This window comes from Salvelinus fontinalis, chromosome 4, assembly GCF_029448725.1.
Source record: "Salvelinus fontinalis isolate EN_2023a chromosome 4, ASM2944872v1, whole genome shotgun sequence".
NCBI lineage: Eukaryota > Metazoa > Chordata > Actinopteri > Salmoniformes > Salmonidae > Salvelinus > Salvelinus fontinalis.
In genome coordinates, this window is record NC_074668.1 from 19,690,026 (window position 1) to 19,714,733 (window position 24,708).

The 24,708-nt window shown below is 40.5% G+C and overlaps 3 protein-coding genes across 7 annotated transcripts; all 3 read left to right on the forward strand.

Moving 5' to 3' along the window:
* The first annotated feature begins 427 nt into the window (after positions 1–427).
* On the forward strand, positions 428–13,176 carry LOC129853251 (mothers against decapentaplegic homolog 2). Of its 4 annotated transcripts, none has more exons than XM_055919095.1 (11): positions 428–817; positions 1,760–2,160; positions 4,169–4,258; positions 4,546–4,739; positions 4,963–5,097; positions 5,196–5,270; positions 5,430–5,483; positions 5,810–6,022; positions 6,184–6,321; positions 10,426–10,570; positions 10,921–13,176. In XM_055919095.1, exons 2-11 carry the CDS (start codon positions 1,934–1,936, stop codon positions 11,042–11,044), a joined length of 1,395 nt encoding a protein of 464 aa, XP_055775070.1. In that variant the 5' UTR covers positions 428–817; positions 1,760–1,933; the 3' UTR covers positions 11,045–13,176. The 4 variants fall into 4 exon arrangements, with proteins under 4 accessions (XP_055775070.1, XP_055775072.1, XP_055775071.1 ...); XM_055919097.1 differs by having other exon boundaries at positions 5,196–5,258; XM_055919096.1 differs by having other exon boundaries at positions 1,874–2,160.
* A 439-nt stretch (positions 13,177–13,615) lies between these two features.
* On the forward strand, positions 13,616–14,937 carry LOC129853253 (immediate early response 3-interacting protein 1). Its single transcript, XM_055919101.1, has 3 exons — positions 13,616–13,770; positions 14,068–14,169; positions 14,339–14,937. Exons 1-3 carry the CDS (start codon positions 13,680–13,682, stop codon positions 14,392–14,394), a joined length of 249 nt encoding a protein of 82 aa, XP_055775076.1. The 5' UTR covers positions 13,616–13,679; the 3' UTR covers positions 14,395–14,937.
* A 26-nt stretch (positions 14,938–14,963) lies between these two features.
* Positions 14,964–18,024, forward strand: si:ch211-12e13.1 (uncharacterized). 2 transcript variants are annotated; one of them, XM_055919100.1, is made up of 5 exons: positions 14,964–15,075; positions 15,734–15,897; positions 16,071–16,313; positions 16,468–16,677; positions 16,840–18,024. In XM_055919100.1, exons 1-5 carry the CDS (start codon positions 15,053–15,055, stop codon positions 17,040–17,042), a joined length of 843 nt encoding a protein of 280 aa, XP_055775075.1. In that variant the 5' UTR covers positions 14,964–15,052; the 3' UTR covers positions 17,043–18,024. The 2 variants fall into 2 exon arrangements, with proteins under 2 accessions (XP_055775075.1, XP_055775074.1); XM_055919099.1 differs by having other exon boundaries at positions 15,029–15,570.
* The last annotated feature ends 6,684 nt before the right edge of the window (positions 18,025–24,708 follow it).

Genomic DNA, 24,708 nt, shown 5'->3' on the forward strand with positions numbered 1-24,708 from the left:
GTTATGTTGACTCTGTCGCCGTGTCGGAATATTTTTTTAATTGCATCCTTTCTTCACCGATGTGGTTACTGACATATGCTGTATTAGGAATAGTTTTGAAACGTGCTTTAATTTGCCCAGATGTGTTAGATTGGTGATTATTTCAAGTGAGGAATGAAATATACATCGGCCTCGGTTGCTACTGTGAAACAAAAACATAACATAAATTATCTCATCAACCTTGTTGTGAAAAAGTAGCCTCGCCTGGATTTTTACATGGAATCGTATCTTTGTTCCTGTGGGCCCAATTGTGCATAATTTCTTAACAAATTAGAGGATACCACTTCCTGTTATAGTTCACCCAATATGTCTTTCTTCACCTCTAGTCTTTGTGGATTATGAGAAAGGATTAACGGCTATAACAAATTCTACAAAAAATAACAATGGAGTGCTAGTTCCTCCCCGACAATGACAGATTGTAAAACAAACCATGCTGTCAAATAAACAATACAGATTGACATTGCTGGCGACCAATCCGGTCTACGAAAGTAATATGATTGTCTTGTTTTATCCAATCAGGTGATAAGAGGAGGGATTAAGATTCTGAATGCAGCTAGCCAGCTAGGGTGTGTTTCTTGTTCAGGTCTTGATAGCTTGTGAAGCTAAACAGCTAGCTAGTTATCAGATTTGAAAAAAGGCAACAATCTTTTCGTCGAGATAGCGGCTACATTTATCGTTTTTTTTAAGAAAAGGTATCCCTTTGTTTTTGAGGAGTTTCCCACTTTGTCTTTTGCACATATCTTTACACAGAGAAGAGCTCGTGAGCTTCATCATCAGGGTAATGCAATGCTTTTAATTTTCCCTCGACTTTGATGTTGTTAGCTAACGACAGCTAGCAAGCTAACGTTAGCCAGTTTTTTTAATTTGGGCTAGCTAGCTAACGTTAGTTGGCTTATTTATCACTTCTAGTGTTAACATAAAATAAACACGATTGTTATTGTAGCTGGCAATGATGGCGCTGTATGTCTCAATCAAACCATTGTTTCGTTGTAAGTTATTTAACCAGTCATTTAGCTGTATTGAAAGCCTGAGTTAGGTGGCTAACGTTAGTTAGCTACAGTAATTGTTGTTTTCACAACAAAGGTATTGGCGATAACGTAATCCCACCATACGAGTCATGTACTCAATCATTTCTGCAGCCTTTCGTGGCTTGCTACCTTTATGAGTAAATATTTGCTAACTTAACTAACTAAAATTAGTAGATTTGTACTGCTGATAAAATGCCTATTATCAACCAACCGGCCTGAAAGTATTAGCTAGCTATGGGGCTAACTAGCCCCTTAGCCGAGGTAGCTAGCTTGGTACTAGCTGCAAAATATAAACTAACCAACAAAGGAGGTTATCAATTGAACAGTATATCACGGTAGATAACTAATCACCTTTATAATGATGTGGTGTTATACAGCATCCACCAACACTGGTATGAAATGTTTGTTTTGTGGCTAAATGTCTATTCGCAAACAATGGTATGTTATGTTTAATTGCTGCTTGTGATTCAGTCCACTGAGTGCTCAAGTCGCCTCTATTATTAGATATATTATGTAACTACAGTTGTTGCTAATGAAATTGTGATGGTTGGATTTATCTAACAAGTTTTTCAAGACCACCTATTAAATTTCAAATGCACCCATAACACAATTGAATGCACTCACTCGTCATCACAATTTTTTTTATTCAGACATTGATTACTAAATTCCTGTGTTTGATTTTACCTCCTCAGGTGTCTCATCTCTTTTGCACATATCCAGTTCCATCTCACTCCAGCCCTGTGATTCCTCACGAAACAGAGGGACCACACCAGAGAAAGGGCTAAACTGTGCATCCCTTCCTCCAGGTCCCCTCTGCCTCAGTGTGTGTTTGAGTTCTCGCAAGACTCCTCCTCGCTACAACCAAAATGTCCTCCATCTTGCCTTTCACCCCTCCGGTAGTTAAGAGGCTCCTGGGGTGGAAGAAGTCGGCCAGTGGCGCCGGGGGAGGAGAGCAGAACGGCCAGGAGGAGAAGTGGTGTGAGAAGGCTGTCAAGAGCCTGGTGAAGAAGCTGAAGAAGACTGGACAGCTGGACGAGCTGGAGAAGGCAATCACCACCCAGAACTGCAACACCAAGTGTGTCACCATCCCCAGGTAAGTAACCATAGCCCCATGCCAGGTAACACAGAGCTAGGGTTTGCCTACAGTCATTGTATGGTTCTGTGGAATTAACAGTTGACCATTCATCAGAAACCTACAGGTAACTGCCAAATTAAAGGAAACGCCATCATTATGGCTACATTTACAAAGGCAACCCAATTCCACCAACATTATGGCTGCATTTGCAAAGGCAGCCCAATTCTGTTTCACTAATTGGTCTTTTGACCAATAACATCAGATCTTTTTCAGAGCTGATCTGATTGTTCAAAAGACCAGTTAGTGAAATAAATATCAGAATTGGGCTGCCTGTGTAAACGCAGACAAACTGTCTTAATATGGGGCGTTCGGCCATCACGAGCCGCCAGAACAGCTGCAGTGCACTTTGGCGTAGGTTCTACAAGTGTCTGGAACTCTATTGGAGGGATACGACACAATTCTTCCATGAGAAATTCCGTAATTTGGTGTTTTATTGGTGGTGGAAAACCCTGTCTCAGGTTGCACTCCAGAATTTCCCATAAGTGTTCAATTGGGGTGAGATCTGGTGACTGACACACACCCACCCTTTAAACACCCTATGCTCCTTTGAGACCCCTCTTTCAAAGTCACAGATGTGTTCTAGCAATGGTATCCCAAATAATGCGCAACAGGGCACTTTTATACATGACCCTGAGCATGATGGGATGTTACTTGCATAATTCATTCAGGAACCACACCTGTGTGGAAGCCCCTGCTTTCAATATACTTTTTATCCCTCATTTATGCAAATGTTTCCTTTATTTTGGCAGTTTCCTCTATGTTTTCTGGAGATGATTATTTAGTATCGGGTAACCCTCTTGTCGCCTCATCTTTCCTTAAACAGCATGTAACATACAAGGTCCCAATACATAGAGGTCTTAGCAACTCCCAAATTCTTTCACATTTTATAGGCTGCTACTTTCTGTCTAACATTGACTCTCAGAAATGGCGCAACAGTTTGTTTTGTAAACACTGACTTAGCCTCCCGCTATGTACTTGTATCACATTTGTCTAAGGGTGTAGGGTGAGAACATTCCTTATCGGCCAGTTAACCTTGATGTCCTAGAGTAGAACATGTTCTCTGGGAAATGTTGTGTGCTGTAAAATACCTATTTGTTCAATGATGACCAGCTAAGAACAGTTCAGATGTCTAGTATGTTTATTAGACACTGACTAAATTTGTATAGAGCTTTTTGACAGATGGAATACATATATTGTGTAGGCCTATAATTGATGGTCTTGCAAAGAAATTAAAGTTTAATGCAATTTACCAATCTACATGTCATGCGTATATATTTAGAATGAAGTTTAGAACCTATTTCAGCTTTTAGAACACAAAATATATAGGCCTAGCCAATAGTTTAGATTCAGTCCCACTTCAGAGGTAGGCTATATTAGCTCTGAATTCTAAGTCAGGATATTGTATGAGCAGCAACTATCACATCATATTTCCCCATTTCATTTTTATTTGATTTCCAGAGTTGTTTATTTTTATCATTCCTTTCTACGTGTCCATTACAATCACAAAGTGAAATATAGAGGGTGGTTAATTGGAAATTTACTTTTTTCCAAGATTGCTCCCTCCTTTCCTTTTAGTCCCATTTTGTGTCTTCGGTGTTTACTTAAATGTTCAAGATAAGTCAATTGCTTGCGACCTACACAGCTGTGGTGGAAATGTTTCAGTTATTCCGAAAATTTGATATACCACAGCAGAAATGTTTTCTTTTTGTCTCGTATGATGTTTTTTTGTGTATACTACTGTACTCCCATCTTATGCTGTTGTTTTTCTTTATTCTGTCAAAAGGCTTCTCTTATTTGACGGTTATTTTTTTTCAGTTCCAGACTGAAAGAATTAAATACCTAATTGAAAATGACTCTAATAAAAGATGCCTTTTAATGTTTACATTACCCATACTGGTATTTCTGAATGACTCATGCCCCATGTTTATCATTTTGTTTTTGTTTTGTTTGGTTTTTCTGTGCACAGCAATTGCTCTGAAATATGGGGACTGAGTACACCAAATACGATAGAACAGTGGGATACATCAGGCCTATACAGCTACCCTGACCAAACCAGGTGACTATCCTCAACTGTCCTATGCTACATACTGTTGTACAACCTTGATGTGGGAAGTAATCATTCCAGGGGGGTGAGGGACATTGAGAGCACAAATTCCATTCATCCCTCTATCATTCTCATCTCACTTCATCATACCCCACCCCACCTCCCCTCTCCACACCCCCACCTTTTGTTTTGCTGGCCACATGCATCTCCTTCTCTTCCTCCTATCGATTCCTCCCCCTTTTCTTCCTTTCCCCGCACTCACTTTTCACACCTTTTTCCTCCATTGCCTGTCCTGTCAGATCCCTGGATGGGCGCCTGCAGGTCTCGCACAGAAAGGGTCTTCCTCATGTCATCTACTGCCGCTTGTGGCGATGGCCCGACCTGCACAGCCACCATGAGCTGCGTGCCATTGAGGCCTGCGAGTACGCCTTCCACCTCAAGAAGGATGAGGTCTGCATCAACCCCTACCACTACCAGAGGGTGGAGACCCCAGGTAGGTTGTCATTTGAACCACTAGTGTGTGTGCTGACTTGTATGTGCCATCAAAGCCCATGTTGACAGCTAGTTGTGATATTCTTATTTCTGCACATGAAAAAAGATTTGTATGAGAGGCTAAAAGGGGTGTTAGCATAATCTTCAATAATGTTTTGGTAAAGAAGTCACTTCTTTTGAATTTTGTTTGGCATTGAAGAATCTTTTCTCCAACTTTCCTCTAGTTCTGCCACCTGTCCTTGTGCCAAGACACTCAGAAATTCTGACAGAACTGCCCCCATTGGATGACTACACTCATTCCATACCTGAGAACACAAACTTTCCTGCAGGGATCGAGCCTCCAAATAACTACATACCAGGTTTGTGTATCTATCATGAGTTGATATGCAAATGGTATTCATGATAACGAGGTATCCATTTCAGCTCATCAGTATTTTTCCCTCCCCTGTTACTATAGAAACGCCACCACCTGGATACATAAGTGAGGATGGGGAAGCCAGTGATCAACCGATGAATCAAAGTATGGACACAGGTATATTCCACTTACCTCAAATAAGAAGTTCTAACATAAAATAATAAAAGACAAATGGTTGCCAAGTTTAAATTTGTTGATTTAAATATCTTAGTAGATTCTTTGCACAAATAAATCTGACTATGCAACTTTATAATTGCCTGTTTTCTCCCATGTTAGGTTCTCCTGCTGATTTGTCCCCTGGCACCCTCTCACCTGTCAATCATAGCATGGGTAAGAACAATTGTCTTTTTAGACCTGCTCGACGTCTGAAGGACCAGTAATTGATCATCTGAACAAATTTGACTAAACTCATTGGCTGCATTTACACAGGCATCCCAGTTCTAATATTTTTTGTTTTGTTAATAATTGGTCTTTTGACCAATGAGACCACCTCTGAAAAAGACATGATGAAAAAAGTATCAGAATTTGGGGTGCCTGTGTAAACATCCATTGAGTACAATTTAAATAGCCCAGTGCCCACTCTGGAGATCATTGGTCTATGCCTGTCAACCTGTGTAGTTGTCTTTCATCATGACATCTCACTTTTTTCATCCCAGACTTGCAGCCGGTGACCTACTCTGAGCCTGCGTTCTGGTGCTCTATAGCTTACTATGAGCTGAACCAGCGTGTTGGAGAGACCTTCCACGCCTCGCAGCCCTCTCTGACCGTGGACGGTTTTACAGACCCTTCCAACTCAGAGCGTTTCTGTCTTGGCTTGCTCTCCAACGTCAACAGGAACGCCACTGTTGAGATGACCAGGAGGCATATAGGTACAACAGGGGCTATGTCACAAACAGCACACTATTTCCTATGTAGTGCACAACCTTTGAAGGCTATGGCTAAAATGAATAGGGTGCCAATTCAGATTTGCCTGGGAACAGAGATGTTTTGTAGCAGAAATACTCATGATAATTTTCTATTATTTCCACAGGACGAGGAGTCAGGCTGTATTATATTGGTGGTGAGGTGTTTGCTGAGTGTCTCAGTGATAGCGCCATCTTTGTTCAAAGTCCAAACTGCAACCAGCGGTATGGGTGGCACCCAGCAACCGTGTGCAAAATTCCTCCAGGTAATTCAGCCAAACACAATTTCTTTAATATTCAGTGTGTTCCTATAATCATTACTTAGTACTAAATGTTTTTCACGTGTTTATATTCCATATTTAGTCAGTCTAACTACTTGTTTCTACAGGCAATATAAAACTGATTGCATGTTGGTTCTGCAGGCTTTACCTGTTATGATTTTTCTTTTAAAGTCCATACAAGATGCCCAGTAGGAATGGGCATGGTTATTCGAATATCCGAACGGACGTTAGTGTTCAAATACTTGAGAGTGGTGAGGAGGAGCTCCGCGGACCCTTAGTGTCCGGAAGTAATTTAGCCATTTATTGTAGTCATAGCGATATGTAGAGTTGCTATTTTCTAAAGTTTTCTCGCTAATTAACTTGTGATATTCCTGGATTACTCATTATACACTATATATACAAAATGATGTGGACACTCCTTCAAATGACTGGATTTGAAGTCTGACGGATGAATCTGGGGTTGGCGGATGCCAGGAGAATGCTACCTGTCCCAATGCATAGTGCCAACTGTAAAGGCTGGTGGAGGAGGAATAATGCTCTGGGGCTGTTTTTCAATAAAAGTCATTTTTTTTAAATCAATTAAAGTCACACGATAAAATACCTACAGAGGCTAAATACAGGCGGTACCAGTACTGAGTCAAATGTGCAGGGGTACAGGTTAGTTGACGTAATTTGTACAGTCTATGACTTGGGTGATGGGAGTCTGACAATTTTTGGGCCTTCCTCTGACACGTGTAGGTCCTGGATGTCAGTAAGCTTGGCCCCAGTGATATACTGGGCCATACGCCCTACCCTCTGTAGCGCCTTACGGTCAGATGCCGAGCAATTGCCATACCAGGCGGTGATGAACCGGTTAGGATGGTGCAGCTGTAGAACTTTTTGAGGATCTGGGAACCCAGGTCAAATCTTTTCAGTCTCCTGAGGGTATAGGACTTTGTCGTGCCCTATTCACAACTTTCTTGGTGTGTTTGGACCATGATTGTTTGTGATGTGTACACCAAGGAACTTGAAATTCTCGACCTGCTCCACTACAGCCCCCTCGATGTGAATGAGGGCATCTTCAGCCCTCTTTTTCCTATAGTCTATGTCCACGATCACTCCTTTGTCTGGCTCACGTTGAGGGAGAGGTTGTTGTCCTGGAACCACACTGTCAGTTCTCAGCCTATAGGGAGGAGGTCAGTCTCATCGTTGTCGATCAGGCCTACCACTGTTGTGTCATCAGCAAACTTAATGATGGTGTTGGATCGTTGTCAATCAGGCCTACTACCGTTGCATCGTCAGCAAACTTAATGATGGTGTTGAAGTCATGCTTGGCCACGCAGTCATGGGGGAACAGGGAGTACAGGAGGGGCAGTAAGCACCCTCCCCAGAGAGGCCCCCGTGTTGAGGATCAGCGTGGCAGATGTTGTTGCCTGCCATTTCCACCTGGGGGCGTCGGGAACTCCAGGATCCAGTTGCAGATGGAGGTGATTAGTCCCAGGATCCTTAGCATAGTCATGAGTTTTGTGGGCACTATGGAGTTGAGTGCTGAGCTGTAGTCAATGAACAGCATTCTCACATGGTGTTTCTTTTGTTCAGGTGGGAAAGGGCAGTGTGGAGTGCAATTTGCGATTGCGTCATCTATGGATCTATTGGGGCGGTATGCCAATTGGAGTGGGTCTAGGGTTTCCGGGATGATGGTGTTGATGTGAGCCATGACCAGCCTTTCAAAGCACTTCATGGCTACCGACGTGCTACGGGGTGGTAGTCATTTAGGCAGGTTACCTTCGCTTCTTGGGCACAGGGACTATGGGGGTCTGCTTGAAACATGTTGGTATTACAGAATCGGTCAGGGAGAGGTTGAAAATGTCAGTGAAGACACTTGCCAGTTGTTCCGTGCATGCTCTGAGTACACATCCCGGTAATCCATCTGGCCCCGCGGCCTTGTGAATATTGACCTGTTTAAAGATCTTGCTCACATCAGCTACGGAGTGTGTGATCACACAGGCGTCCGGAACAGCTGGTGCTCTCATGCGTGCTTCAGTGTTGCTTGCTTCAACACGCTTAAAAGCCTCTGGTAGGCTTCCATCACTGGGCAGCCCACGGCCAGGTTTCCCTTTGTAGTCCATAATAGTTTGCAAGCCCTGCCACATCCGACGAGCGTTGAAGCCGGAGTACTCTGTAACTGTTTTAAAGTCACCATTGTTCTCATGGTGAAGTCCCTGGGCGGCTTCCTTCCCCTCCTGCAACTAAGTTAGGAAAGACACCTGTATCTTTGTAGTGGCTGGGTGTATTGATACAACATCCAAAGTGTAATGACTTCACCATGCTCAAAGGGATATTGAATATCGGATTTTGTTTTTTTTACCTCACTGGTCTTTGTGATTGAATCTGTGTTTGAGATTCACTGCTGGACTAAGGGACCTTTACAATTATCTGTATGTGTGGAGTACAGAGACGAGGTAGTCATAAAAAACATGTTAAACACTTATTGCACACAGTGAGTCCATGCAACTTATTATGTGACTTGTTAAGCTAATTCTTACTCCTGAACTTATTCAGGCTTGTCATAACAAAGGGGTTGAATACTTAATGACTCAAGACGTTTCAGATTTAAATTTTTTATTAATTTGTAAGATTTTCGAAAGCACTTCCACTTTGACATTATGGGGTATTATGTGTAGGCCAGTGACAAACAAATCTAAATTGAATCCATTTTAAATTCCACTACAAAATGTGGAAAAGTAAAGGTGTGTGAATACTTTCTGAAGGCACTGTACAATCCCGAAATCAGCTGTAACTGTCAATAGTAAAACAAAGCTTGAAATTATGCTAGAGTGAACCTGAATTGTAGAGTGATGAGGAGTCTACTGTGTCCAGAAGAGTTCACCATTAATTTTCTGTATTCAGTGTTCACTCAAACATTGTTTTAAAGCTTTGTCTCCCTCCCTCCCATATCAAACTCACTGGCCCCTTCACTGCTGCACGCATGCCGAGCGGCACCTCTCTCCCAAGTCGCGCAGCAAGCCAGTTCCCAAGTTTAAACTTTTTTTTTTAAATAGTCAAAATAAATATCTGGATATCTGAACAAAATGTATTATTTGCAGTGATGGAAAAAGTACCCAATTGTCATAATTGAGTAAAAATATAGAGTAAAAGTCACCCGGTAAAATACTACTTGAGTAAAAGTAAGTATTTGGTTCTAAATATACTTAAGTATCAAAAGTAAAAAATTATTAAAAATGTAAAATGTTGTATGAACTTCTTTTGACTCATTCATCTCTTCACTCTTGAAACACATTTGCTTTCTGGAAGCTGTTTGGTGCTCAGTAAAGGATAAAAGGTCCACCATAAAACAGTGGTCAACCAAAAAAAGTGATTTATTTTTTTAGCTAAATGTTACAGAAACTTGGCAGTATTCTAAATTCCTTCTATCAAGCAAAGCAGGCGGCATTTTAAAATGTGTAGATAGACAGGGGCACATTCCAACACTCAGATATCATTTACAAAAAAAAAAACATTTTTTATTTACTGTTTTATTTAACTAGGCAAGTCAGTTAAGAACAAATTCTTATTTACAATGACGGCCTACACCAGCTAAACCCGGACGACGCTGGGCTAATTTTGCGCCGCCCAATTGACTCCCAATCACAGCCGGTTGTGATACAGCCTGGATTCAAACCAGGGTGTCTTTAGTGATGCCTCGAGCACTGAGATGCAGTGCCTTAGACCGCTGCGCCAGTCGGGAACCCATAGAAAAGATGCATTTGTGTTTAGTGAGTCCGCCAGATCAGAGGCAGAAGGGATGACCATGTGTTGGGTTGGTAAGTGCTTGAATTGGACCATTTTCCTGTCCTGCTAAGCATTCAAAATATAACGAGTACTTTTGGGCGTAAGGTAAAATGTATGGAGTAAAAAGTACATTATTTTCTTTAGAAATGTAGTGAAGTAAAAGTTGTGAAAAATATAAGTAGTAAAGTACAGATACCCCCAAAACTACTTAAGTAGTACTTTAAAGTATTTTTACTTAAGTACTTTACACCACTGCTTATTTGACTAGGGCATTATAAATCATTTCACAACTGACCCTCTCCTTCCACTGCCCCTCAGGTTGTAACCTGAAGATCTTCAACAACCAGGAGTTTGCTGCTCTGCTGGCCCAGTCTGTGAACCAGGGCTTTGAGGCTGTGTACCAGCTCACCAGAATGTGCACCATCCGCATGAGTTTTGTCAAAGGCTGGGGGGCTGAATACAGGCAAGCATGATGACCGACTTGTTACTTTTTATTCTTTCAGTTGTACACAATGGCATAGTTAGTAGAAGATGAATAGTCGGAGGAAGACAGTAATATTAATGTAATCATTGGCATACATTAAAAAAAAACATTGTAGCCTGCTAATGATCCTTTTTTCTGTATTTGTAGAAACTTTGGAATGTTTAAGGAGTTGGGATGGGTATTCAAATGTGATTTGTCCCTCTTAAACAATACTTCTGTTATGGAAGAAGTCAGAGAGGTTCAGGCTATTTTTGTTTTTTGGTGACATTACTGTGCTTGCATGCCGAGTGATTTCACCAATTTGTCATTGTTGTCTTCTTGTCTACTAGACGGCAGACTGTCACAAGCACTCCCTGCTGGATTGAACTGCATTTGAATGGACCTCTGCAATGGCTGGACAAAGTGTTGACTCAGATGGGTTCCCCTTCTGTACGCTGCTCCAGTATGTCATAATGCTAGAAAACGACCCAAAACGTCGCCCACTCAAAGATCATCAAATTCTAACTTGCAAGTCCTATCGTGAAAAGAAGCTGCAGAAATAATTTCTGCTATTAACATACTTCATAGTATTTGTGGCCTAGCTCCACGTCCCTGTAAACACACACACACACACACACACACACACACACACACACACACACACACACACAGCAAGACACTTTTCAGAATAGAATTAGGCACTTTGTTACCCATCTTTGTCATCTTTGTTAAATTGCTTTTCCCCAAATCCTTAATATTAGATATATTTGTGGTGCAAATAAAATGTATATTGATTTTTAAAGTCCAGGTATGAATTATTGGAGGCAGTGGAAATACCAAAAAATATTCTACAAATAGTTTCTCAGTATTGGAGAATGCTTGTATAAGTAACACAAGTGTGAATGCTAAATGAATTTTGGTTTAACTCGTCCATCCATCTTTTAGGCCATGAGGTAACTTCTCTCTGGGAAACATGGACCCATCTTTTTTTGTCTGGGGAGTTAGCGTGGTTAAGAGATGAAGATGGCATTTGTCGCTTTCTCCTCGAAGGGAAATGCTCAATTATGTTTTTAAAATGTAATTGTTTAATTTACCTAATTAACTCTTTACCCTTTTGTCAATGTCTTTTTTTTAAATTCCAGATGTGTCGTTGTAAGACACCTCTTAATGGACATATAGGAATGTTTAGCAAAAAAACTAAACAAGCTGCGAAATCAATCCGACTGTAGTTGACATACATTTTTAGCTCTGTCAGTATATGACACCTCCAATGTTATTATAGGTAGCCCATGTTTCATTTGGACCACACACCGCCTCAGATGCAGGCTAGTGAATTCTAGGCTCTGTTAGGTTTGGATGCACCGGGCAAGGACCAGAGAATATCAGCTGTAAAATCTTTTTTTGATGTCTCACTGGGTGTCCAGGTCTCTCGAGGTGAATTATTAAAAAGTTATTTCACTTGGAGAATGGAAGGTATCAATGAATTTAATTCTATATTGTTTTTAGCCTATATCCCCTTTCTTTTGCTACTTTTTTGTATTCTCATGTATTTTTATATATAAATATAATTAAACTTTCTTCTGTCGTTCACTTTTTATTAAAGTTAATATTTTCAAGACTGTCTCTTTTTAAGTGACATGGAGAGCATGGATCATTAGTGTTTTTTTTTGTTTTTTTTTTAAGGTTCAACTTGAATCCAATTTAAGCCCTTGCCTTGGTAAGAAAAATACAGCCCCATGTTATGTAGACAGTTTCTGTCTCTTTAAAATAATCAACTTGGTGCATCAGAAGTACACAAATCAAAGCATAAATGCCTGTAACATGATATCTGCTTTCCTGCAATGTATGGATGGGTTATGTGACTGAGGAATGTTGTATGAACTTCTTTTGACTCATTCATCTCTTCACTCTTGAAACACATTTGCTTTCTGGAAGCTGTTTGGTGCTCAGTAAAGGATAAAAGGTCCACCATAAAACAGTGGTCAACCAAAAAAAGTGATTTATTTTTTAGCTAAATGTTACAGAAACTTGGCAGTATTTTATGTTCTTACATCACAAAAGGGAGAGAGAAATGAAACTGCACACTGGGACATATTTTCTGTATTAGTGTGCATTGTATTTGTTCTTGTCTATAAAATACAGTATGTACAACAAGACTGAGCTTGCAGTCTGACATTGTCATTTTGTGGCTATTGCAAGATTTCTTTTAACATCTATTTTCTCCCATCTCCTTTATTGATGTTATTCATCTATTAACCTTACGGCACTAGTGATTGTACTTTGTAAGTGCAACTAGTGAGTTTGGATTTGGGGAACTGAACCATGTGTTAGGGTCCAGTGTTGAATCCTTGTACCATTGGCCTACAATATATGAATGTGAAGAGAGTACATAACAAATCTGAAGTGGACCAGACGTACATTATACAGTAGTGTGTATTTAACAGTTAAATATTTGCAAAACAGTCAGTACAGTAGTTCTCTCAGTTTTACCAGTAGAGGGCGTTATTGATAGAGCAGGTTTTTTTTCTGACCATAAGCTTCTCAGGCGTGTGGCATATTATGCAGACTTCATAAAACACTAATAAAGATTTTTATTCTCATGATGACCATGTGTTTCTTTCCATCTTTATTAACAGGAATGTTTTCCACTGATCTCAGTGGTTTACAGTGGTGTACTCGTGTTTACCTTTTCTCATCTACAGAAATTTAACTTCTGGCAATATGCCTTTACCTTTCTAGTAAATCAAGTGCAAATGAAGGAGATATTGAGGTGTTATTAACGGAGATAGCCATCCAGTGGTGTGTCTGGCTAGATACACCCATAACCTCGCAGGAATGTTAGCTAGTTCTACTGCAACGTTTTCAAGCACTTACACCATTAAATCAATAGTCACAAAATGCTACCCCTTTGGACATGAATATGGATTATTATTATACAGTATTGGTATTACATTGGCCATTTACTGTTGGGCACCCACTTTTTTATTCAGTCAAGAAAGTCACGCTTTCGAACTGCTCGTTCAATTTGTTCTTCTCATGATGCCATACATTTAGGCAACGTCATAAGGAAATACTTGAAGCTGCTAACGTCATCTAACACGTTACAGATATGGCGTTTACATTATATTCCCTTATTCAAGCGGTGATTTTGTGTGTAAATGCTGTCGCCGTATTGCACGAAGAAAGATTTTTAAGTAAAAGTAAGTGGCCGTCTACACATTTTGTTTAACATTACTTTCAACAATGATTTGCTTGCTTGCTAGTCGGCTGAAATGGGTTGGTGATAGATAACTACTTACCTAGACAGGGAAGCAAGAAAGTAACGTTATTTGGTTGATATGAGTCATTTTAGCATAATTTGGCGTTACTGCTAAACTAGCTAGCTAACTACACCAGTATAATGAGTTGGAAAAGCTTACAGGTACGTTAATCTGCCTCTTATGGCCAGGGCCATTTTAGTTTGCATTAATGTAATTGTTTTGTTCCTTCTAACTTAGTTGGCTGGGGTGTGGACCAAAGTATTGGGGGATTTGGTGATGAACCGGGCATTAAAGTGCAGCTAATGAACCTTGTCCGCTCTGTGAGGACAGTAATGAGAGGTACGACTGAAAAATCAATACCATTTATAAATATCAAATCGTTCTGCATGCATAATATTTTTTTTTAAATAAATTATTATTGTTTTCTTCAAACAATGTTATGATGTTGACCTAACTGAACTGAGACTGGTTTGTGGCATTATTCATCATATTTTCTCTCATCTTGCAGTGCCCTTGATTGCTGTCAATTCGGTCTGCATTGTGTTGTTGCTGCTGTTTGGCTGAAGCGAAGACTGGACTGAATTTGGATGTTGAACTAAGAGAAGACATTTTCAGGGCTCAGGGGGATGTCTCCATGATTCCCGAAGGAGAAACCATACATGCACAACAAAGAAGATTACACACACTTGTTGCTGTATCACAAAGAATCAGCATTACATTTGATTTCCTTTTTATTTATTCCCACTTTACATGGTCAGACTGAGTAACAGTTCAGATGCAGGAACAGTCAGTGTTTACTCCTTTATGCCATTCAGTTTCTTTCAAAGACACCTGTTAGTCAATGATGTTTATATAAAGCAGTCCAAAGCATGTTGCTGCGTCAGTGCTGATTATGGCATGCATGTTGCTGTTAACATATTGTAATCTTATGTTGTTACGAAAAGTTTTTTTTTCTTCACACCTTCCTGGACAAAATGTTAAATATACATAATTTGAACAGACATAAACGCCATAAATCGGGATATATCATATTTTATGTATTACTTTTTTTTGCAGTAACTTTCAATCAATTACTTGAAAAAAATAAAGATGTTTTAAATAACAACACATTTTGAGTTTGTTTATATCAATAACTGATATTACCCAACGACATTACATGTTGACGTTATATTTTTTTGTCCCATAACGCACTCCGTACTTCAACACAACTTTCGTTTTGATCATGGTTGAAAGTGTCAAAGTGCAGTAAGGAGGCCAAAGTGACTTGATTAGAAATATTTGTTAAATGCAAAATGGTGTGCACGTTGGCGATGTTTTTTTTATTTTAATTGCCGTGTATGAATGGCATGGCAGTGTACTCTCGAACTAGCTGCAAACTTCAGCACTAGCACTCGTTCTCCCGAGGAGGCCTTCTTATAACAGTATAGTACATATTAGTGACCAAGTACAATAGAGTCGGTGGATGCTTCTCATGTATTACTTGAAAATGGAAAATATTATGACCATTGTTTTCATTGCTGGGCTCCCAGCGTGTGCCATATATTTTCTTTACGCCAACATTTATTGCTCTTATAAACTACTGAAAGCTAATGTGGTGTTTGACAGTCGTCAGAGGATTCCAAGTTTAGCCTACATTTTTCTCAGATATGTATTCAGAGCTCTTATCAAAAGACAGGGGCATTTGTACTTTTGCGATAGCGATGTCAAAGGTGAAGTTGCCTTCACCATTTTTAACTGCAGGTAAACTGATTGCGCTTGACAATGTAGCAGTCCAATTTGTTTTAGGGCTATGGTTTGATTTCATTATAATCATTTCAAACAACACACTGCCTTACAAAGATGGTTGTTTATTTGTTCACGTTTGGACCAATTATCTCCTATGTGCTGTACTTTTTTCTCTAAGGTTCAACAAGAATCTACTGAGGAGGTTCTGTAGTGCAGCTGGATATGGCTGGGACTACCCAGACATTGAGTTCAGGGATATCCCTCTGTGTTACCCAGAGACCCTCTGTCTGCGGATGCTTGACATATTAATATCTGCTGAGAAGTTCAGATTGAGCCCTGCGGGTAAGTAACACATCCTCTGCTGGCTGGGTAGTGCATGTATGTGAAGGCCATCCAAATGTCAACACTCAAGATACTCAGTTTTCTTCCTACATTTCTGTAGAATATATTAATTCAATTCAGCCAGATGTGTAGTTCATACAAAATCCACCCACTTCAATGCATTGTTTCCTTAGGTCTAGTCCGGGTACGTCAGAGTTTGAGAACATGGCAGCCAATAGATGAGCTGAAGAAGGGACCCTTCAAGTTGCAGGCTCGTGTGTTAGAGTACAGGGTCGTTGAAGATGGGGTGGAGGTTGACATTTCTCTAACTGCCATTTCACGCACTGACCAGCCAGTATGGGAGAGTGTTTTGACAATGCTCTCCCAGGACAGAGGCCGAACACCAAACACTCAACCTAAACCTGAGTGGTATGATGGTGAGTAGACCAATACTTAAGTTAATTCATTCTAAATTTTGCCACCAGTCAACAAACCTGAGGAAGTTGAATGAAATTGTTCTATTCAAGTTTGAATAGCACAGAACAACTGGACCCACATCTTAAACCAATATATTTTCTTACACTTTGACAGGTCACATGGACACATCAGAGCCAGATGACATGAAGGCGGTGGATATCAATGTTCCCTGGACTACAGGACTGAAGTTTGTGTGGGCTTTCTCTGACTACTCTCCACATTGTCTCCTAACTCTTCCTGCTAAACTATTGGGCTACAGATGTACCCCAACTCCTAGTCTATGGATGCTGTCTAAATGCTTGGCTGAAATTGAAAAGCACAAAGGTAAAGTAATTTTTTATTCTAGTGATTCTACCTCAATACTGAATTATTTATAAGCAAAATGATGGTGGCTCAAACAGTATTTTTTTTGTTGCTGTCCATACTTTATTTATCCTCAATCTATCACCTTGATTGATATTTTCCAAACATCCATTGATTCCACAGGAGTTGATGCCATTAGAGCCCCCATCTCTGTCACCACCCAGTTCAAGGAACCATTGTTCATACCAGGAAAAGTGACCATCAAATTTTGTGAGAGTGCGGGAGTGCAGTCCAAATGTGTTAGATTCCAAATGGAGCAATACGAGAGGAAGATACCTCACATCACGGGACAAATCTGCAGGACTACTGTAGAGGATGTGAATTAAAGATGAAAACGGCACCAATGGCCACCCCAGCACTGTTGTTATTGTTTTTGTTGCTGAGATGAGCATCACGTAGCATGGTAAAAAAAAAATGCAGTACTCTTATGTGTTAAATGTCAGAGTTGAAAAAACTGTTTGTTTGCAGTAATTTCTTTGTTGTAATATTGCAAATGGTTGTGGCTGTTTCACCAATAAGGATTCCAGCTTTAAGATTATCAGTTATGACATGACATTGTATAAATATCAGGTAGATGAAAGTCGTAATAATAAGGGATGATTGTGTAATTATTAGTGGAATGACATCTCATCTTTGCCGTTATGTGGCATCCTAGTCAGTAGTCTTCATGGTAGGCATAGGCTTCATGGTCCAGCAGGGGATTTACACAAATGTATCTTCAATCCAACGTACCCCAATACTGCTACCCTCTAGAATAGATATTTACATCAAACAAGAACCGTGGTGTTAAGGTATTTTCTGTGTCCTCTACAACTCTCTAATGTTACTATGTCCACAGAAGCACCATAAGCTACAGTACCAGGTGTATGCTGATGCAGACAAGGTCCCTACAGGGAATGGAGACTTGAATATTTGATCTGTTTGATATTCTTGTTCCCTGCTTTCATGTATATGAAAGTCTTTTCTCTTGTTTTACTCATTGTAAAACTGTAGACAGGAAATTTGTAGAGGAACATAAACAGTATTGTTCACTGAAATGCTTTGTAGAGATCCATGACTTAAACTATACCATATGTTTAATGTCAGTATCTACATATTTCTGCCAAACTTCAGAGTGGTGATTAGATTCTGCCTAGGAGTAAAATGTTAAATAAATATTACTAAAATGTAGTTTCAGTTCATGTGGTGAAACAATTATCTTTATTGTGAGTGGATTAAATGAAGTAATATTATATTGTTTGCATGCCCATAGAGATGTATGTAATTCTGAAGTTGTAGAGTTGGAAATTAAATTTGATGTAACCTTAAGTCATGTGCTCAGAAGCCTGGATCTCTTCGGCCTTACTGTATACGGTTGTTGTGTAATCAAACGAGCATCCTGTGACTGCCTCTCATTGCACAGAGAGTATATGTATTTTTTCCCCGTGTTTGAGGTTAGGAGAGGGGGTGGGGTTGTGAAGAAAAGCATCTCCGTTAGTAGACCATGTCACTGGATAACTGAACAGCACCTGACAATATTTAGTCTGACCGCCTACTGATGAAATCCTTCCAATACGTCCCACATGTGACGTGATTTACATTACTGTAACCCCCTAACATTTTGAATAAGGAAGACTGCACAACAGAGGACTACACAACTTTTGGTAAAACATTTTTGTTTTATTAAGTTTGCCTGCAGCTCTTGCACATGCTGGAAACATTGCTCTGTGATTGTTGTTGAATATGACCGAGGATCAGAAAATCAAACATAACTTTATGGTAGTGAACTTAAAGGCATGTTTCGTCTTACTACATCTTAGTATGCTGTGTAGCAAAGCTTTGAATGAATCATACTTTTTTTGTTGTTATATATCACACCTAATTTCCTTGTTCCTCACTCAGTGACCACAAAGCAGCATTTACACCTCTCTTCCATCGTCGTGCAGACAGATGAATGGATTCTTGAACTATTCAAGGACATATGAACATGACTATCCAGTATTTTAAAAGGTACAGTGTATTCAGACACCTTGACTTTTTTCACATTTTGTTATGTTACAGCATTATTCTCAAATTGATTAAATTGTTTTTCCCCTCATCAGAGCAAAAACAGTTTTAGAAATGTTTGCAAATGTAAAAAAAGAAACAGAGATATCACATTTACATAAGTATTCAGACCCTTTACGCAGTACTTTGTTGAAGAACCTTTTGCAGCGATTACAGCCTGGAGACTTCTTGGGTATGACGCTACAAGCTTGGCACTCCTGTATTTGGGGAGTTTCTCCCATTCTTCTCTGCAGATCCTCTCAAGCTCTGTCAGGTTGGATGGGGAGTGTGTCGCTGCATGGCCACTCAAGGACATTCGGAGACTTGTCTTGAAGCCACTCCTGTATTGTCTTGGCTGTGTGCTTAGGGTCGTTGTCCTGTTAGAAGGTGTACCTTCTCCCCAGTGTGAGTTCCTGAGTGCTCTGGAGTAGGTTTTCATCAAGGATCTCTCTGTTCTTTACTCTGTTCATTTTTCCCTCAATCCTGACTAGTCTCCCAGTCCATGCCACTGAAAAACATTGCCACAGCATGATGCTTCCACCACCGTGGGGATGGTGCTAGGTTTCCTCCAGATGTGACGTTTGGCATTCAGGCCAAAGATTTCAATCTTTGTTTCATCAGACCAGAGAATCTTGTTTCTTATGGTCTGAGAGTCTTTAGGTGCTTTTTGGTAAAACTCCAAGCAGATTGTCGTACCTTTTCAAAATATATTTTATTTAACTAGGCAAGTCCGTTAAAACCTGCTGAGGACAAAGGGCGCTGTTTTCACTTTGGGAGAAAATCGTGCCCAATTTAAACGGCTTCGTACTCAATTCTTGCTCGTACAATATGCATATTATTATTACTATTGGATAGAAAACACTCTCTAGTTTCTAAAACCGTTTGAATTATATCTGTGAGTAAAACAGAACCCCTTTTGCAGCAAACTTCCTGACAGGAAGTGGAAAATCTGAAATCGATGCACTGTTCTAGGGCCTGCCTATTAATGTCCTTGATATTTATTAGTATAGATGCACTTCATACGTCTTCCACTAGATGTCGACAGGCAGTGAGAGAAGAAATGGAGTGTGTAACTTGATCTGGGGTCGAATAATAGCTCTCGGCATGACGTGTCACCAGTTTCCTGTTTTCTGGAGAGCGCGTGAAGGGACCTGGATTTGCCTTCTGATAAGCTGTCGTTATGGACGACTAATATCTCCGGCTTTGATTTTATTTGATACATATGACAATATCATCGTAAAGTATGTTTTTTTCAATATAGTTTTATTAGATTATTGAAATTTATTCGGGACTTTAGGCGTGTTGCGTTGTGTGCCTTTGTTCAGGAAGGAGAGCTTAGCGCCACTTTGCTAGCTTTCCGTGCTAATTGACTGGAGAAGAGGACATTCTAAATCCAAACAACGATTGTTCCCGACAAAGGACCCCTTGTACAACATTCTGATGAAAGATCATCAAAAGTAAGACCCATTTTATGATGCTATTTCATATATCTGTCGAACATGTTGTACTAGTCATTTGCGCCCAGATTTTGGGTACTCTCTCGCTATACCTAAGCTGGATGTCGTAATGAAGTTATTTTTTAGAATTCTAACACGGCGATTGCATTAAGAACTAGTGTATCTATAATTTCCTATACAACATGTATTTTCTAGTAACGTTTATGAATAGTTATTTGGTCAGAATATGTGTGTCAGAAAAAGTGTCAGAAAATTATCCGCACATTCTGGGAAAAAGATGCTACGTTAGCACAATGTATAACCATTGATTTCAGCTCTAAATATGCACATTTTCGAACAAAACATAAGTGTATGTATAACCTGATGTTATAGGACTGTCATCTGATGAAGGTTTATGAAGGTTAGTGAAAAGTAATATCTTTTGCTGGTTTATTCCCTATCGCTAACGTGCCTTGATGAATGAATGCGGTAGTGTGGTAGGCTATTGTAGTAAGCTAATATAATGCTATATTGTGTTTTCGCTGTAAAACACTTTAAAAAATCTGAAATATTGGCTGGATTCACAAGATGTTTGTCTTTAATTTGCTGTACACCATCGATTTTTCAGAAATGTTTTATGATGAGTATTTAGGTATTTGATGTTGGTGTCTGTAATTACTCTGGCTGCTTCGGTTCTATTTCTGACGGTAGCTGTGATGGTAGCTGCAATGTAAAACTGATTTACACCTCAAATATGCACATTTTTTGAACAAAACAGATTTATTGTATAACATGTTATAAGACTGTCATCTGATGAAGTTGTTTCTTGGTTAGTTTGGTTGCTTCGTGGTTAGTTAGGTTGGCTTTGTGCTTGCTACCTGTGCTGTGAAAAATGTCTGTCCTTTTTTGTATTTGGTGGTGAGCTAACATATGTGGTGTTTTCGCTGTAAAACATTTTAAAAATTGGACATGTTGACTGGATTCACAAGATGTGTGAGATCTTGTATCTCATTTGCTGTATTGGACTTGTTAATGTGTGAAAGTTAAATATTTCTAAAAAACATATTTTGAATTTCGCGCTCTGCCTTTTCAGTGGAATGTGGGAGGAGTTCCGCTAGCGGAACGCCGGAGCCAGACAGGTTTTAAGAACCAATTCTTATTTACTATTACGCCCTACTAAAAGGCCTGCAGGGATGAGGGCTGGAATTCAAAATAAAACATATACAAATATAGGGCAAAACACATATCACGACAAGAGACACCACAACACTACATAAAGAGAGACCTAAGACAACATAGCATGGCAGCAACACATGACAACACGGCATAGTATCAACACAACATGGCAGCAGCACAAAACATGGTACAAACATTATTGGACACAGACAACCGCACAAAGGCAAGAAGGTAGAGACAACAATACATCGGGCGAAGTACCACAACTGTCAGTAAGAGTGTCCATGACTGAGTCTTTGCATGAAGATAACGGTCCAGTTTGAGTGTTTCTTTGCAGCTCGTTCCAGTCGCTAGATCCAGCGAACTGAAAAGAGGAGCGACCAAGCGATGTGTGTGCTTTGGGGACCTTTAACAGAATGTGACTGGTGGAATGGGTGTTGTATGTGGAGGATGAGGGCTGCAGTAGATCTCAGATGGGGGGAGTGAAGCCTAAGAGGTTTTTATAAATAAGCATCAACCAGTGGGTCTTGCGACGGGTATACAGAGATGACCAGTTATACAGGAGTGCTGTGATGTGTCCTATAAGGAGCATTAGTGGCAAATCTGATGGCCAAATGGTAAAGAACATTAACCGCTCGAGAGCACCCTTACCTGCCGATCTATAAATTACATCTCCTTAATCTAGCGTAGGTAGGATGGTCATCTGAGTCAGGGTTAGTTTGGCAGCTGGGGTGAAAGAGGAGCGATTTGTATAGAGGAAACCAAGTCTAGATTTAACCTTAGCCTGCAGCTTTGATATGTGCTGAGAAGGACAGTCTAGCCATATGCCCAAGTACTTGTATGAGGTGACTACCTTAAGCTCTAAACCCTCAGAGGTAGTAATCACACCGGTAGGGAGAGGGGCATTTTCTTACCAAACCACATGACCTTTGTTTTGGAGGTGTTCAGAACAAGGTTAAGGGCAGAGAAAGCTTGTTGGACACTGAGAAAGATTTGTTGTAGACCGTTTAACACAAAATCCTGGGAGGGGCCAGCTGAGTATAAGACTGTATTATCTTCTTATAAATGGATGAGAGAGCTTCCTACTGCCTGAGCTACAGTATGTTGTTGATGTAAATTGAGAAGAGCATGGGGCCTAGGATTGAGCCTTGGGGTACTCCCTTGGTGACAGGCAGTGGCTGAGACATGTTCTGAATTTATACACTGCGCTCTTTGAGAGAGGTAGTTAGCAAACCAGGCCAAAGACCTCAGAGACACCAATACTCCTTAGTCGGCCCACAAGAATGGAATGGTCTACCGTATCAAAAGCTTTGGCCAAATCAATAAAAATAGCAGCACAACATTGCTTAGAATCAAGGGCAATGGTGACATCATTTAGGACCTTTTAGGTTGCAGTGACACGTCCATAACCTGAGCGGAAACCAGATTGCATACCCGAGAGAATACTATAGACATCAAGAAAGCCAGTCAGTTGATTATTGACAAGTTTTTCCAACACTTTTGATAAACAGGGCAAAATAGAAATTGGCCTATAAGTTAGGATCAGCTTGATCTCCCCCTTTAAATAAAGGATGCACTGTTGCTGCCTACCAAGTGTGGCAAACCTCTTCAAGGTTATAAGCGTTTGTCACAAATTAAGTGGGAAACTGTCACCAAATTACCCCAGAATGAGAGTTCTTTCGAACAGGACAGTACCTGTGTGTTTGTTTCTCCGTCATGGTCCACCCAGGTCGTAGGCAAGGTCAAGGATAGCAGGGTTCGGTACACGAATCGGGTTCTCGGTATGTCCAGGTCCAAACGCCAACAGGTAAGTCCAAAACAGTCCAGCTCATACACGGTAAATCCAACCAATATCTATTGTCTCTTTCTCTACGGTTCATAGATCCTTCCACCCCTCTCTTCCTCTTCCTGGTTTTCCTTGACCCTTTATCTGTGTGTCGGCTCCACCTTCTGTGGGTTCCCCTTGCTTCTGGGACTTGTAGTTTTGCCATTTTAGTGATCGGGCAGAGCCCGTTTATTAGTTCTGCTCTCACATATCTGCCATTTATCACTCGACCCCCTTCTTTGCCACACAAGCAATAGGAACCTCCCCAGAGAGGAGAGACAGGTTAAAAAGGTCAGAGATAGGCTTGACGATGATAGGGGCAGCAACCTTAAAGAAAGGGTCTAAACCATCTGAACCAGATGTTTTTTTGGTCAAGTTTAAGGATCTCCTTTAGCACCTCGGACTCAGTGACCGAATGCAGGGGAATACTTTGTAGTGGGGCAGGTGTGGGAAATGAGGGAAATGTGTGGGTAATGAGGAAATGTTGGATGGGCGATGAGGCATGGTAGAGTCAAATAGGAATCCTGACTTAATGAGGTGGTGATTAAAAAGCTCAGCCATGTGCTCCTTGTCTGTTACTAGCTGTTACGAACCCCTTTGGCCCTGCAGTCTAGATGGAAACAAGACCCGTAACATATCTCATATTGGGTATTGAAAACCCATTTCAATACCCTGAACTAACACACTGGAACCCCAGTAGGTATTGTCGGATAAGGGCAACACATCAGACAATTTAAACGACTGCGCCGCACCAGTATCTCTAAGGATTTTAACCGGGCAAATGCTTCGTCATTCGTTAGGGAAACAAACCCCTCAAACGAACGGTTCATAACTGTGGTCGGGGCCTGGGACTTTCAAACTACATTTACCCTGAGGCACCTGTTTCGTTTCAGACCTCACAACCTTACGAATTAGACCAACACCTGTTGGCGGCTTGGCACGAAGAGGCATCCCTTGTTTGCGTTTTACCAGGAAGCAATCATTAATCATATGTCCCATCTTATGACAATAGAAACAGGGACGCTCATTTTTCTGGTGTGCTTGATGTACTGCTGGCCGACTAGGACTAATCATAGGCAATTCAGTGGCTCTACTCTCAGTATGAGCCGAAAACACGCTCTTGTGCTTCAACACAAACTCGTCTGCCAACACAGACGCTTCTGACAGGGAGGATACTTTCTGTTCGTTTAGGTAAACTACAATGCGTTCAGGTAAGCAATTTTTTAACTCTTCCAACAATATTAACTCCCGGAGAGAGTTGAAATCAGTTACCTTGCTAGCAGCATGCCATTTATCAAACAGATTTCCCTTGTCTCTAGCAAATTCCACATAAGTCTTACTAGAAGACTTTCTATGAGACCTAAATCTCTGTCGGTATGCCTCAGGCACAAGCTCATAGGCGCGAAGAACAGTAGCTTTGACCACTTCATAATTCAAACTGTCTTCAAGAGGTAGCGCTGACAAAACCTCTTGGGCTTTACCAGTTAATTTACACTGAAGTAATAGGCACCATACCTCTTCAGGCCATTT

Coding starts and splice junctions, on each gene's coding strand:
- LOC129853253 (XM_055919101.1), top strand. CDS start 13,680: ATGGCGTTTACATTATATTCCCTTATTCAAGCGGTGATTTTGTGTGTA. Junction 13,771..14,067: donor AGAAAGATTTTTAAGTAAAA/GTAAGTGGCCGT, acceptor CTTCTAACTTAG/TTGGCTGGGGTGTGGACCAA. Junction 14,170..14,338: donor TGTGAGGACAGTAATGAGAG/GTACGACTGAAA, acceptor CTCATCTTGCAG/TGCCCTTGATTGCTGTCAAT.
- si:ch211-12e13.1 (XM_055919099.1), top strand. CDS start 15,293: ATGCTTCTCATGTATTACTTGAAAATGGAAAATATTATGACCATTGTT. Junction 15,898..16,070: donor GTTCAGATTGAGCCCTGCGG/GTAAGTAACACA, acceptor TTGTTTCCTTAG/GTCTAGTCCGGGTACGTCAG. Junction 16,314..16,467: donor TAAACCTGAGTGGTATGATG/GTGAGTAGACCA, acceptor ACACTTTGACAG/GTCACATGGACACATCAGAG.
- LOC129853251 (XM_055919095.1), top strand. CDS start 1,934: ATGTCCTCCATCTTGCCTTTCACCCCTCCGGTAGTTAAGAGGCTCCTG. Junction 2,161..4,168: donor AAGTGTGTCACCATCCCCAG/GTAAGTAACCAT, acceptor TTCTGTGCACAG/CAATTGCTCTGAAATATGGG. Junction 5,098..5,195: donor TCCAAATAACTACATACCAG/GTTTGTGTATCT, acceptor CTGTTACTATAG/AAACGCCACCACCTGGATAC.